The 15,025-nt window shown below is 44.9% G+C and overlaps 1 protein-coding gene across 2 annotated transcripts in view; it reads right to left on the bottom strand.

Moving 5' to 3' along the window:
* The window catches only part of ARHGEF39 (Rho guanine nucleotide exchange factor 39), a 63,609-nt gene that overhangs the window by 29,871 nt on the left and 18,713 nt on the right, over positions 1-15,025 (bottom strand). For both annotated transcript variants that reach the window (XM_074994462.1, XM_074994463.1), the window contains exons 5-7: positions 11,586-11,704; positions 8,769-8,839; positions 121-249 (exon numbers count right to left, since the gene is read on the bottom strand). In XM_074994462.1, the coding sequence (XP_074850563.1) occupies positions 121-249; positions 8,769-8,839; positions 11,586-11,704 (319 nt within the window). The remainder of the gene's footprint in view (positions 1-120; positions 250-8,768; positions 8,840-11,585; positions 11,705-15,025) is intronic.

Genomic DNA, 15,025 nt, shown 5'->3' with positions numbered 1-15,025 from the left:
AGAATTTGCCAATTTGTGAGACATTAGCCAATTTTCTTCTCTAAGCCTATTTGAGTTGAATTAGAAATGACCACAAGGCTGCCTTCAATTCACTTACTCTAGCTGATGAGTAAGACCTACCTGGAGACAGAACTTTGTTCTTGTGTCCTTTGAGCAGTTTCTGGACCCGAAGCAGTTGTTTGGAGTTCTCCTGGCTGCGAATTGTGCTGTGGACCCACTGAGACACCTCAGAAACAGATTTCACAGCTTCTGAAATTAGCATAGCGCATCAAAATTAAAGAAAACCACTTCACTGCCATTGACTTACATCAAGTTTGGAAACAGACAAAACTGAAAGAACTGGAGAAAAGCATGCATGTTGCTCTACGCAACCCTACTACTGACGTCTAGGAGCTAAGGAGGAGCTTCTAGATGTCTGGTCACTGTATGTATTACAAAACTGGACATGCTTGCATAACGTAGCTGTACATTTTTTGTAGCAGTGTCATTTGACCCCCACACGAGTCACAAAATCAGAGAACTGGAATAAACCCCCAGAAGTCTTCAAATCCAGTCCCCTGCACTCATGGCAGTAACAAGCACTATCTAGACCAATCTTTTCCCAACCTCTTCTGTGACGCAACACACTTGAATAAGACAAATAATTCCACAGCACATCCACTTTTTTCAGCTGAATCATTTGATCATATATGTCACATTTACTACAGTTATCGTCTTATTAAAGAGGGTTTCAACATAGCGCATAGCACAAGCTAAGCCAGAATCAAAATGAAAAATGAAAAACAATTTATCTTGTGGAGAAACTGTTGGCCACCAGACCAAGGAGCATAAAGACTGGTTCGATGAGAATGAAGTGGAAATTGAAAGCCTGACTGAGGTGAAAAAGAAAGCCTTTAAAGCCTGTAAAAGTGACATTAACTGCACAATGAAGAGAGAAAAACATGCCAAGGCAGAAGTCCAACATAAAACAAGGATTCTGAAAAACCAGTGGTGGACTGAGAAGGTGCGAGAACCCCAGTAACTCACAGACATCAACAATACAAGAGGTTTCTTCAATGCCACCAAAGCTGTTTATGGATCACAAAACCATGGAATCATCCCCTGAGATCCAAGGATGGTACCCAGATCTCGAAAGACAATTATGTCATTGCTTTTCTCTGGTGGAGCACTATAATGACCTCTTGAACTGCCGCTCCACTGTGGTCCTAGAATCCCTTGACCAAATCCCCCAACAGCGGTCAAGGGACTATCTTGCAACACCGTCTACCCTGACTGAGGTCCAAGCTGCCATCAAAGTGATGAAGTACAACAAGGTAAGTCGACTAGATGGAATTCCCCCCACCAAAGTCTTCAAAGAAGGCTGGTCAGAGACCTACAAACAACTCCACCTGCTGATTCCTGAGATCTGGGATAGGGAGCAGATGCCATGAGAGTTCAGAGACACACTGATTGTCCAACTCTTCAAGAAGGACAACACGTTGGACTGTGGAAATTATTGTGGTATCTCCATCTGGGCAAGAGCAGGGAAAATCTTAGCTTGAATCCTTGCAAACCAACACATGCCACTCTCAGAAGAAATTCTCCCAGAATCCCAGTGTAGCTTCCAACCACTCCAAGGAACAGCAGACATGATCTGCATTGCCCAACAATTGCAAGAAAAATGTTGTGAACGAAACCAAGCCCTATACATGAGTTTCATCATACTAACCAAAGTGTTTGACTCACTCAATTGTAGCACCCAGAGGCCCATCCTCTCAAAGATCAGCTGCTCCAAAAAATTCATTAGCATCTAGAGCCTGCTTCATGACTAAGAGGAAAAACAATTGAAGAGAGCTGGCAGTTTTTCAAAGGAATATCATCAAGGGCCCAAAAGCAAGCTATTCTGCTGCGTAGCAAAGAAAAAGTAAGGCAAAAGATGGCTTTAGCTTAACCAGATTTTGCATGATCTCAAAATCAAAAAGGAATCATATAAAAATTAGAAACTAGGACAAATTACAAATGATGAATATAAGCGAACAATATAGGAACGCAGAGGCAAGATCAGAAAGGCAAAGGCTCAAAACGAGCTGAAACTAGCAAGAGACATAAAGGGAAACAAGAAGACTTTCTATAAATATATTAGAAACAAGAGGATAACCATGGACAGGGTAGGCCCACTGCTCCATGAAAAATGGAGAAACAAAATCAGGAAACTTGGAAACAGCAAAGGTGCTTAATGAGTTCTTTGTTTAGGTCTTCACTAACAACTCTGATAGTGAAGGAATGCCTATCATAGTGAATGCTAGTGGTAAGGGTTTAGAAGATAAAATAAAAAAAGCACAAGTTAAAAATTACTTAGAAAAATTAGATGTTTCCAAGTCATCAGGGTCTGATTAAAATCATCCTAGAGTACTCAAGGAGCCAATCGAAGAGGTATTGGAACCATTAGCTGTCAACTTTGAATAGTCATGGAAGATGGGAAGGGATTCCAGAAGACTGAAAAAGGGCAAATATAGTGCTCATTTATAAAAAAGGGAAATCACGACACCTCAGGAAACTGAAGACCAGACAACATAACTTCTGTGCCAAGAAGGATAAAGGAACAAATAATTAAGGAATCCATGCGCAAACATTTGGAAGATAACAAGGTGATAAGTATCAGAATTGATTTGTTAAGAACAAAACACGTCACACCAGCAGCTCTCTTTGATAACAAGCCTTGCTGACAAGGGAAAAGCAGTAGACTTAGTATATTTGGCCCAAAAATTTAATAAAAATGTAATTTAATATCAGAAACAGCAGAAACAAAATGAATTTAATGTGAAGGATGATGAGCCCCAGCCAGGCGCCCAAGCCATGGGCCCGCCACCTGAGCCCCACCAGCTGCGGATCTGAGCCACCGGAGCCCTGTGTGCTGCAGGCCCATGCTGCCATAGTCCTGGACATCCACCCTAGCTGCAGGCCCCCCACCAGAGTCCCGCCAGCCCACTGCCCAAGCCCCGTGAGCCACAGACCAGCTGCTAGAGCCCTGGCCAGCCACCTGAGCCATAGGCCCAATGTCCAAGCCCCACCAGCCACAGGCTCACCACCTGAGTTCTGCGAGCTGCAGGACAGCTGCCAGAGTCCCGGCCAGCTTCCCAAGCTGCAGGCTTGCTGCCCAAGCCCCGCCAGCTGCAAGCCCCCTGCCCAAGTGGCAGGCCCACAGCCCAAGCCTTGCGAGCCTCCAGAGCCCTGCGAGCCACAGGCCAGCCACCCAAGCTGCAGGACCACCGGCCTGAGCCCCATCAGAACCCCTGCATGCTGAAGGAAGAAGAACTCAGTTGATAGTTAACCAACTGAGTCCATGGTTGAGAGCGGGCTCTTTCTTGGGGTGGGTTGGAATGAAGAGGGGAGGCTAAGTTGCCTTGCATTCCTTACTTCAGACTCATCACTGGGAGCAGTGAGAGCAGGGAACAGCAATACGGCAGCATGATCACGGGGGGGGTGGGGGCACCCACAGCAACAAAATAGTGACCATATGGAGACAGAGCTCTCAACTCTGCTGGGAAAGGTAAGTGCCCCTCTATCCTAGCCTCCACCCTGCTGCTCAGTCACAGTGCCATGCAGTGGAAGCCCTGTTGCCTTCCGAGAGCTCCTTCATGCAATCTCCAGTCATTGACATAAACCATATCCTTTTTCCTTTTATTTTCCAAACAGGTTTAAAAAAAAAAGTTTTTATTTAATTACCTGAGCAACACCAGGTCAGTCTGCTAGTTATTGATAGTTCTACTATTTCCATCTAATAATGGAAATACCATATATTTTAAATCTCCTTATTATGCTTACCTTGGCGGGCCACAGATTTCCTCTTCTCTGTCCATTGCTGCCTTTTTTTTTTTTAAAAACAATTCTTAACTTCTTATTTATATTTATTACTATCAATTTCTCCATTCTTCATGGTTGTATACAACATTTTTGTAGCTGCCTTCACTGTCTCTCCAAACCACATTCATTTGTTGTTTTTTCAAATACTTTTAAATACAGCATGGCTTTTTCCTCAGTCATGGTTTTTTGGGCATCTAATAATATGTTCTCCGGTGATTCCCAATGATCATTCACATTTTTCTGATTAAATTCTTCTTCACAGATAATTTGGTTCAAGAAGCAGGAGAGCAAGTGAGCCCGCCGCTTAAGAAGCTACCACGTGAGAGTGCTGATCTCTGGGTGAGTGAGCATGTGCTTTAACTGCTGGCAATTGAACTGCCATTTTGATTCCAGGTAGAGGGAGTTTTAGTTTCAGTTGGGACTGCCTGCCTGACCTTTTGCTTCCTTGATCAGCCTTCCTTCCTGCCTGCCTGACCTTTTGCTTCCTTGATCAGCCTTCCCCTGTGTGACTCATAGGGGGAGGGCCTGACAGAGGCTAGCAGGCTTTAAAAGCCAGAGACAGGAGCGACCAGGGAGTGTAGCGGACAGGGAGGTGCTGACAGGGGAGTTTAAGAGGAGTTTGGCAGAAGGGAGGCCTACGATGGTCAGGAAGACCCGCAACACCTGTGCCACCACTACTGCTGTCTCCTCCACCTGTGCCTGTAGCCAGACAGACTGCCTTACCATGGATGCCTCTACCCAGACCCTGGTGTGGCCTTGCAAGTTCCAGTTACAGATATCCAGGCTGGGGGGACCGTTCAGTGTGATAGGTGCCTGCTGGTGGAATCTCTCAGGCAGCAGGTGGGAGAGTTACAGGAGGAGGTGTCCATGTTGGAGTATCCGAATCCATGAGCAGTTCCTAGATAGTATTCATCTGGAGTCTGCTGGAGGTGACTGTCCCAGTGTACAGGAAGGCTGATAAACCACTGGTGGAGAAAGAGGTAGACCAGGGTGGGCACTGGCAGCTGGTTACTTCTGGCAGCAGGCAGTGTTCCACCCCTGCACAGAACCCTCCCACTGTGGTACTGGAAAACTGTTATGCTGTACTTGCTACAGGAGATGAGTCACCCAGTACAGAAGAGGAGAAGCCTCGTACCCCCGAGGCTGAGAAGTCTCCTGCCACCACTGCAAGAAGGAAACGCAGAGTAGTGGTGGTCGGAGACTCTCGTTTGAGGGGGACGGAGGCACCCATCTGTCACCCTGACATTTCATCTCGGGAGGTATGCTGCCTGCCTGGGGCCGGTATCTGAGATGTTACAGAGGCATTGTCGAGGATTGTCCGGCCCTCAGACTACTATCCCATGCTTCTCATCCATGTGGGCACTAATGATACTGTGAGGTGTAATGCTCAGCAGGTCAAGAGTGACTACAGGGCTCTGGGGGCACGGGTGAAGGGGTTTGGGGCGCAGGTGGTATTCTCTTCAATCCTTCCTGTTGCGGGTAGGGGCCCGGGCAGAGACAGGTGCATCCTAGAGGTGAATGCCTGGCTGCATGGATGGTGTCGCCGGGAAGCCTTCGGTTTCTTCGACCACGGGATGCTATTTCAGGAAGGACTGCTAGGCAGAGATGGCGTTCACCTTTCGAGGAGGGGAAAGACCATTTTCGGACACAGACTTGCTAACCTGGTAAGGAGGGCTTTAAACTAGGTTTGCCGGGGACAGGGGAGCAAAGCCCGCAAGTAAGTGGAGAACATGGAAACCTGGGAGATGGGTCGGAAGTAGGAGGGAGCATGGGCAACAATGTCAGAGTAAAAAGAGGGCCAGGAAAAAACTGGGGGGAAAGTTCAAATCAATATCTAAGATGCCTATATACCAATGCAAGAAGTATGGGTAATAAGCAGGAAGAACTGGAAGTGCTAATAAATAAATACAACTATGATATCATTGGCATCACAGAAACTTGGTGGGATAATATGCATGATTGGAATGTTGGTATTGAAGGCTACAGCCTGGTTAGGAAAGACAGACAGGGAAAAAAGCGGGGAGGTGTTGCCTTATATATAAAAAAGGTACACACTTGGACTGAGGTGGAGATGGACATAGGAGATAGACGCGTTGAGAGTCTGTGGGTTAGTTTAAGAGGGGTAAAAAACAAGGGTGATGTCCTGTTAGGAGTCTACTACAGGCCACCTAACCAGGTGGAAGAGGTGGATGATGCTTTTTTTAAAACAACTAACAAAATCATCCAGAGCCCAGGATTTGGTGGTGATGGGGGACTTTAACTATCCAGATATATGCTGGGACACTAATACAGCAGGGCACAGACTATCCAATAAGTTCTTAGACTGCATTGGAGACAATTTTTTATTCCAAAAAGTTGAAAAAGCCACCAGGGGAGAAAATGTTCTGGATTTGATTTTAACAAATAAGGAGGACTTGGTCAAGAATTTGAAGGTGGGAGGCTGCTTGGGTGAAAGTGATCATGAAATCATAGAATTCACAATTCTAAGGACTGGGAGGAGGGACAATAGCAAAATAGAGATGATGGATTTCAGGAAGGAAGATTTTGGTAAACTCAGAGAGCTGGTAGGTAAGATCCCATGGGAGGAAAAACTGAGAGGAAAAACAACTGAGGAGAGTTGGCAGTTTTTCAAAGAGACATTATTAAGGGCCCAAAAACAAGCTATTCCCCTATGTAGGAAAGATAGTAAATATGGGCAAAGACCGCCTTGGCTTAACAAGGAGATCCTGCATGATCTCAAACTAAAAAAAGAATCCTATAAACAATGGAAACTAGGACAAATTACAAAGAATGAACATAGGCAAATAACACAGGAATGCAGGAGTAAAATTAGAAAGGCTAGGGCACAAAGGGTAACAAGAAGGCCTTTTACAAATATATTAGAAACAAGAGGAAGACCAAGGACAGGGTAGGGCCATTGCTCAGTGAGGAGGGAGAAACAGCAACGGGGAACTTAGAAATGGCAGAGATGCTTAATGACTTCTTTGTTTCAGTCTTCACAGAGAAGTCTGAAGGAATGCCTGACATAGTGAATGCTGGTGGAAAAGGGGTAGAGTTAGTTTTTGAAATCAAAAAAGAACAAGTTAAAAACCATTTGGAAAAATTAGATGCCTGCAAGTCACCAGGGCCTGATGAAATACATCCTAGAATCCTCAAGGAGCTGATAGAAGAGGTAGCTGAGCCATTAGCTCTCATTATTGGAAAGTCATGGGAGACAGGAGAGATTTCAGAAGACTGGAAGAGGGCAAATATAGTGCCCATCTACAAAAAAGGGAATAAGAACAACCCAGGAAATTACAGGCCAGTCAGCTTAACTTCTGTGCCAGGAAAGGTAGTGGAGCAGGTAGTTAAGGAAGTCATCTGCAAGCACTTGGAAGGTAGTAAAGTGATAGGGAACAGCCAGCATGGTTTTGTAAAAAACAAATCATGTCAAACCAACCTGATAGCTTTTTTTGACACGATAACGAGACTCGTAGATAAGGGAGAAGCAGTAGATGTGGTATACCTAGACTTTAGTAAAGCATTTGATATGGTCTCGCATAATAGTCTTATCGACAAACTAGGCAAGTCCAACTTAAATGGGGCTGCAATAAGGTGGGTGCATAACTGGCTGGCTAATCGTACCCAGAGAGTAGTTGTTAATGGTGCTCAATCCTGCTGGAAAAGCATAACAAGTGGGGTTCCGCAGGGGTCTGTTTTGGGACCAGTTCTGTTTAATATCTTCATTAATGATTTGGATATTGGCATAGAAAGTATGCTTATTAAGTTTGCAGATGATACCAAGCTGGGAGGGGTTGCAACTACCTTGGAGGATAGGGTCATAATTCAGAATGATCTAGATAAATTGGAGAAATGGTCTGAAGTAAACAGGATGAAGTTTAATAAAGATAAATGTAAGGTGCTGCACTTAGGAAGGAATAATCTGTTTCACACATACAGAATGGGAAAAGACTATCTAGGAAGGAGTACAGCAGAAAGGGATCTAGGGGTTCTAGTAGATCACAAGTTAAATATGAGTCAACAGTGTGATGCTGCTGCAAAAAAAGCAAACACGATTCTGGGATGCATTAGCAGGTGTGTTGTGAACAAGACACGAGAAATCATTCTACTGCTCTACTCTGCGCTGGTTAGGCCTCAGCTGGAATATTGTGTCCAGTTCTGGGCACCCCAATTCAAGAAAGATGTGGAGAAATTAGAGAAGGTCCAGAGAAGAGCAACTAGAATGATAAAAGGTCTGGAGAACATGACTTACGAAGAAAGGCTGAAAGAATGGGGCTTGTTTAGCTTGGAAAAAAGAAGATTGAGGGGGGACATGATAGCGGTTTTCAGATATCTTAAAGGATGTCATAAGGAGGAGGGAGAAAACTTGTTCTTCTTGGCCTCTGAGGAGAGAACAAGAGGCAATGGACTTAAGCTGCAGCAAGGGAAGTTTAGGATGGATATTAGGAAAAAGTTCCTAACTGTCAGGGTGGTCAAGTACTGGAATAAGTTGCCAAGGGAAGTTGTGGAATCTCCCTCGCTGGAGATATTTAAGAACAGATTAGATAGATGTCCATCAGGGATGGTGTAGATAGTGGTCGGTCCTGCCGTCGGGGCAGGGGACTGGACTCGATGGCCTCTCGAGGCCCCTTCCGGTCCTAGTGTTCTATGATTCTAAGACCCTTTTTGGGATTTTTTTTTTCGGGTTTTTTTAGCACTCTTAAAACTCTGTGTGTGTGTGTGAGAGAGAGAGGAGAATACCGGTCCAGGCTTTATTTTGCTTGCATATTATAAAGGTGGTCAAATCATTATCCCTTGCACTTAATCTATAATCTACTAGGGTTTCGCACAGAAGAGAATTTAAGGTGAGAGAGATTATTAAAATCTGATTGTTAGCAAAGGAAATAATCGAGAACAAGGTGCTGAAAGCTACAAATGCATCATACTTGCAAACTGCTGGAACTCCACACTATCAGGGCTGGTGTTCTCCATCAAATCTGTGAACAAGTGCTTGTATCTGAGACAGAAAAAGTAAAAGAATGCAGTCACATTTCATGTACAGTCACCATCAGAAGCATTTCCTATTACGGACAGGAGAAGGGATTAGAAAGACACAGTCTTTAAGAAAAGGACGACAAATCTGTCTTGGAGCACTTGCCCTCCTTCGTGACAGCATCAGTTCCATCTTCTCCCCATACACGCTGCTATTCTCCTGACCATATAGGCCAGGAACCTGATAAGATTCAAAAAGGGATTTGACATATGTGTAACAAGAATATCAATTGTCCTAATAATGATTAGCGATAAACACTTCAAAAGGAATAATAAACATCATACACAGTGTTCCTTGTAAGCTGAACACTTGTTTGGCCAACCAGGAGAGAGTCAGGTGTCGCCCAGATAATACGCAGAGCACCCACAGCCTTATACAGGACAACAGGAGGGGTTTCTATTGGTGATGCACATAAAATTCATGCCATCCATGGATGAAAAAAAATAGAGGGAATATTGATCACACATCCAGTCTTAAACCAATCTCTTGAGTATTGGAGGATGACACACAATGTGATATGCAAATTATACAGCTTCTGCATACTACTGATGAAGTATTTGAAAGTGGCCTCTGTCAGAAACAAGTTATTTGACTAAACAGACCTCAGATCTAACCCAGTCTATCAATTCCTATGTTCCTACATCCCTTGTCATCAACCAACACCATGGTCCAGGAGACTAAAGTTCTACAGAGTCCCTCTCACTGAGTGCGATGCACCCTTGACAAGTAAATTGCCCTCCAGACTCAGATGTTTTGTCTACTTACCAGCACCAAAGAAACTATGTAACTAAAGCTCTGTGTTTGTCATGGAGCAGCTCAGACAGCCCCCTGGCCAGTCACACCAGCATCTGCTGGGGCAATCTCAGGTCTACCTACCTACAAGCAGCAGAAGTTTGAGTGTGTGTAGAAGGTGCAAGGTCATGATTAACAGAGTCCAGGGGTATAGGCACTGAGGTATTCCCCCAGAACATTGACAGGAACTCCCTTGCTTCCAGCTGCAAGCAAGATCTCTGCAGCTTTCATGATTCCCAGACAATGAGAGATGAAGAACCAGGGCCTGGAGTGCAGCAGAGATAGCGTGTAGAGCTAGGAGCTGGAGGTAGCTATTTGAGGAACCAGGTAAGGTGTCTGCACTAGTCAGAGGTTCCCAACCTTTTCAGTAACATGGCACACTTCAGTGAGACCATTCTATGACACATCCACTTTTTTCAGCTGAATGAATTGTACATAAACATCCCACTTATTTATATTTACTATAGTTACAGTCTTCTAAACCTCTTTAGTAACACAGTAGTGCATGCAACAAGCTAAACAAGGATCAAATGCATTAATGTTTCAAATCCTCCACAAAATACACCATCTTTGACAGTGAGCACACACACATTTTCAAAATCTGCTCAACACCATGCTAGGGATGTTGAGTAAGTGAGTAACCAATGAAAGCAGGCTCCTGTCCCCACCAACCTGTTGGAGCCAGGATGCAGCGTTTAAACCAAAACCCAGCTCCAACAGGCTCCTGCCTTCCCTCTCCCTTGCCACAGCTGGCATGGGGTCAATTCACCCCCTGCAGTGGCTCTGCAAAGAACCACAGCGAGGGGAAACTATGAAATTTCACAGCACACTTGGACAGTTCTCGCAGCACACCAGTGTGCCATGGCACACTGGTTGAAAACCACTACCCTAGTCTTACCAACCCCCATACTTCCAAGCACCTGCAGCATCCCCACCTACCGAGGCTTCCTGAGCGCCCGCAACACTCCTGGGTCGCCATCCCCTCTAAGTTTTAGTTAGAGATATACAATAAAAGTCTTTGACTGATCACGGGAAGTGATTTTTTATTCACTAACCATGACCTGTTCATTACTTTTACTAAAAATATCCATGACTAAAATATAGCTTTACCTATAACACACTGCTGCAACTGGAATCTCGGCAAAGGGCTTACATTGGACTTCCTCATTGATCCCCCATGCTAAATTAGCTTCCAACCACCACATGCAGGAAACCCTCTTCGAACCCATAAAAATGGCAGCTCTTAAAGAAAAGCCCTAGCAGAACAGACCAGGATTATTGCAGCAGTTCTGATCAACCACAGAAGGTTCTATGGCAATCTGGTGCCTCTACCTCCTCCTAAAACTATTCAAGTACAACCAGGGAGAGATACAAGATGCCCCAGAGACAACCACCCATACAAAGAGTGAGCAAACATAGAAGCTATCAAACAGCACCCTTTCTGCCTGGCATGGGTTAAACTTCAGCCATTTCTCTCTTGCCCAGCTGCCCAGTCTCAGTCAGAGGCTGAAAAATACAGAGATTTTACCCACTCAAATCTGAATTAGATTAGATCTAGCAGCCACAGAAACCAATAAATAATGACCTAATATCTCCACTAGCAAATTGGCACACCCAATGAAAGAGTCCTGCAGCACCCCATGTGAAAGATTCCTTGGCAAAGCCAACAGCCTATGCCGCTGAATGTCTTTCCGCCATCTGGAGAGACCTCAGATAGCTGTTTACCTCCCTGCATCCCCACAAGGCTCACACACGTTTGTGGGCTGCAATGGACCATTCAGACCTGAAGATACTACAGCCACTCTGCCTCCATCCACCCACAATAAACTACAGTTCCATGGATTTCCTTCTCTTCATCTCAGATTCCCAGCACTTAGAGCTAAACTGACATCTGAATCCTCAAAAGCTGTTTTCTTACTGGTGAAGCCTCTGCAGTGGCAGGGGGAGCAGATCCTCTAGCTGCCATCCCAGGAACTCAGGTCGAGACTCTTGAAGCTTCTTAAACCGGTAAAATGCCTTATTCTTCCTCAGCTGATCCTGTGTGTAACAAAGCAAAGAGGAATCCTAGGTTTGGCATACCAGAAAGCAATATATTTTATTGGTTTGAGCATGGAACCTTAGAAAGAAAAGAGCTTTTACTTACAGTAATTAGGTTCTTTGAGCTGTTGGGACCCATAGACTACAATTCATGTGTGCATGCACTTTATGCATGTGAAACAATTTGTTATGGCTGCCAGTGTCTATGAGACAGGTGCTTGTGCACTTGTGCTCCACCCACATATGAGGGCAGAAATCGTAGGGTTCCCATGACTTTCCTTTGCAATTAATGCCTGGGCTGCTGAGAGATCTGTCCTGAGTCTGAATCTATTCAATATCTTCAGAAATTAGTTAGCTAACGGGATGTTGTGAAGGCCAAGACTTTAACAGGGTTCAAAAAAGAACTATATCGATTGAGAATAGGCCCATCAAGGGCTATGAATCAGAATGGGAAGGGATAGTGTCCCTAGCTTTTTCGCCAGATATTAGGAATCAGCAACAGGGGATGAATTACTTGATGAATACCTGTTCTGCTCATTCCCTCTGAGACACCTTGCATTGGCCACTGTCATAAAACAGAATACTGGGCTAGACAGCTCATTGATCTGACCAAGTATAGCCATTCTTATGTATATTTTGGAAAGAATAATCAACCATACAAACACAAAATGGGAAGTACCTGGGAAAAAGTACTACAGAAAATGATCTGGGATTATAATGGATCATATGAGAACACAAGAACATAACTAATATAAGAACAAACAGTGCCAGAGAGGTAGGCATGTTAGTCTGTATCTCTGTAAAACAAAGCAAGCAGTTCTGTAGCAACTTAAAGCACCTAATAATATTATTTATTAGGTAATGAGCTTTCATGGCACAGACCAATTCTTCAGATTCTGGAGCAGAACTGAGAGAAGGTTGAGGAATCAACTAAATATAAAACTCAAAAAGTAAGCGCGGGGAGGAGAAACCTCTGGGAAGCATAAATCTAGTTAAGTGGGATGTCTGCCATACCTGCAAATACCAAAGGAGGGGAAATTGTCCTTGTAATGTACAAGATAGTTGAGATCCTTGTTGAGACCCTGGTGATATGTATCAAACTTGCAAATGAATTCCAATTCAGATGTCTCCCTCTGTCAGCTGGCATTAAAATATCTTTGTAGTAATACACAAACCTTGAAGCAGGGTCAGCAGCTCCAAGTATGCAAGCTGATTTGGAGTGGCATTCGGGGAAGCTCTGGCTCCACCCCTCCTCCCCCTCATGTAGCACAGAATGGGACAGGAGCACAGGGCTGGAGCCCCAGCCCTGCCATGAAGCACATGCCACGGGGCTGGAGCCTGCAGCGTGTAGTCCCAGTTGCGTCACAGAGCGAGGGCTGGGTCGCGAGCCCTCCCCCTGCTGGAACATGGGGTTGGGCTCTGCCGTGCTGGAATGCAGGGCTGTAGCCACTCACCCCTCCTGCAGCCAGAACACAGGGCTGGAGTGTGCCCCCCTCCCACCCCACTGGAGCACAGGGACAGAGGGTCAGAATGTGGGGAATAGAATATTCTGCCCACCAGGCTGTGGGTAGTGTCCCCTAACCTATCTCTGGCTAAAGTGCAAGGCTGGTGTACCCCCCCGACCTGGAACACAGCTCACAGCCCTGACAGAGCGCAGTGCAAGAGCACCCCCCACACCAAAGCGCAGCCCCAACCCCCCACAGAGTGTAAGGCCAAAGCATGCCTCCCCACCAGAATGCTCCTCCCCCACCTCCGAGCACAGGGCCAGAGCACATGCACACACACGCCCGCCTATATACTATAGACTATAGAGGCTCGTCTGCATACTTGGCTCAATCTAATTCTTGACCTTCCCCCCCACCCCTCCACTCTCTGATTTGCTCACCTTGATTATCTTTTTCTGATTTGTCCTCCTTGCTTACTGTTTTTGGTTCTCTGTGCCTTAAATATTGAGTCTGGTCTGGTCTGGCTATGGTCTGAAGAAGTGGGTCTGTCCCACGAAAGCTCACCTAATAAACTATTTTGCTAGTCTTTAAAGTGCTACTTGACTGCTTTTTGTTTTGTAAGTAGGACTGTTAGTGACTTTACAAAGTATCTCTGACATTCAAACCATATATAGGCGTCAAAGCGTCAAATTAAGACACTCCGCCTCGGAGAGGTTGCTGACCCGTCTTAAAGTCATTAATGGAGTGTCCTGCTAAGTTAAAGGGCATATTAAGATTCCTAATGTCTGATTTGTGTTCATTCATCCTTTGACATAGGGACTGTCCAGTTTGTCCAAGGTACATGGCAGAGGGGCATTGCTGGCATATGATGGTACACATCACATTAGTGGAAGTGCAGAAATATGAGCCCCTCATTGTGTGACTGATGTGGTTATGTTGCAGTGATGGTCTCTCTAGTGTAGATTCGTCGACAGAGCTGGAAATGGACTTTGTTGCAAAGAAAGTTTGCAGGATTAGTATTTCTATGGTATGGTACCGCTGCTAGCGAGAACTTTCTTGAGGTTGGGTGGCTGTCTAGAGGAAAGAACAGGCCTGTCGCCTTAGGCCTGTGAGAGTGAGGGATCATGTTCCCCTATAGGCTGTAGATTGTCAGTAATGTGCTGGAGGGGTTTAAGTTAAGGGTTTTGGGTGATGACAAGTGGTGGTCTTTTATTTACTCTCTTGGGCCAGTCTAGAAGTAGCTGGCTTCTGGGTATTCATCTGGCCCTGTCAATCTGTGTTTCTATTTCTCTTGGTGGATAATTAAATTTTATTAATTCTTAGTAGAGATCTTGAAGTTCTTTGTCTCTGCAAGTGGGACACTAGAGCAGATGCGGTTGTACCTTAGGTCTTGACTATAATATAAGCCAAAAATGTAATAGCATTGCAAAAATAAAAGCATATATCATTCTGGGAAGTGTTACCAGGCATGTGGTAAGCAAGATACAAAGATATCTTTCCACACTGCTCAGCACTGAAAAGGTCTCAACTGCAAGTACTGTGTCCAGTTCTAGGCATCACACTTCAGGAAAGATGTGGACAAATTAGAGAAAGTCCAGAGGAAATCAATAAATGTATAGAAAATACGACTGATGAGGAATAATTGAAAAAACGGGATGTGTTTCATTTGGAGACTCAAAGGAGGATGTGATCACAGTCTTCAAATACATAAAAGGATTTTGTTTTAAAACAAAAAGCATGATAAATTGATTACCATAACCACTGAGGACAGGATGAGAAGTTACCAGTTCCACTTAACTGTAAAGGGCTGGAGCAGCCTGCATGCCAGGCAGGGGGAGGAGGTTACTCCAGCCCTTCAGGGACACTGCAGATGAGG

The sequence above is a fragment of the Carettochelys insculpta genome, chromosome 5, assembly GCF_033958435.1.
Source record: "Carettochelys insculpta isolate YL-2023 chromosome 5, ASM3395843v1, whole genome shotgun sequence".
NCBI lineage: Eukaryota > Metazoa > Chordata > Testudines > Carettochelyidae > Carettochelys > Carettochelys insculpta.
This window is presented reverse-complemented; position numbering and strand designations above follow the sequence as displayed.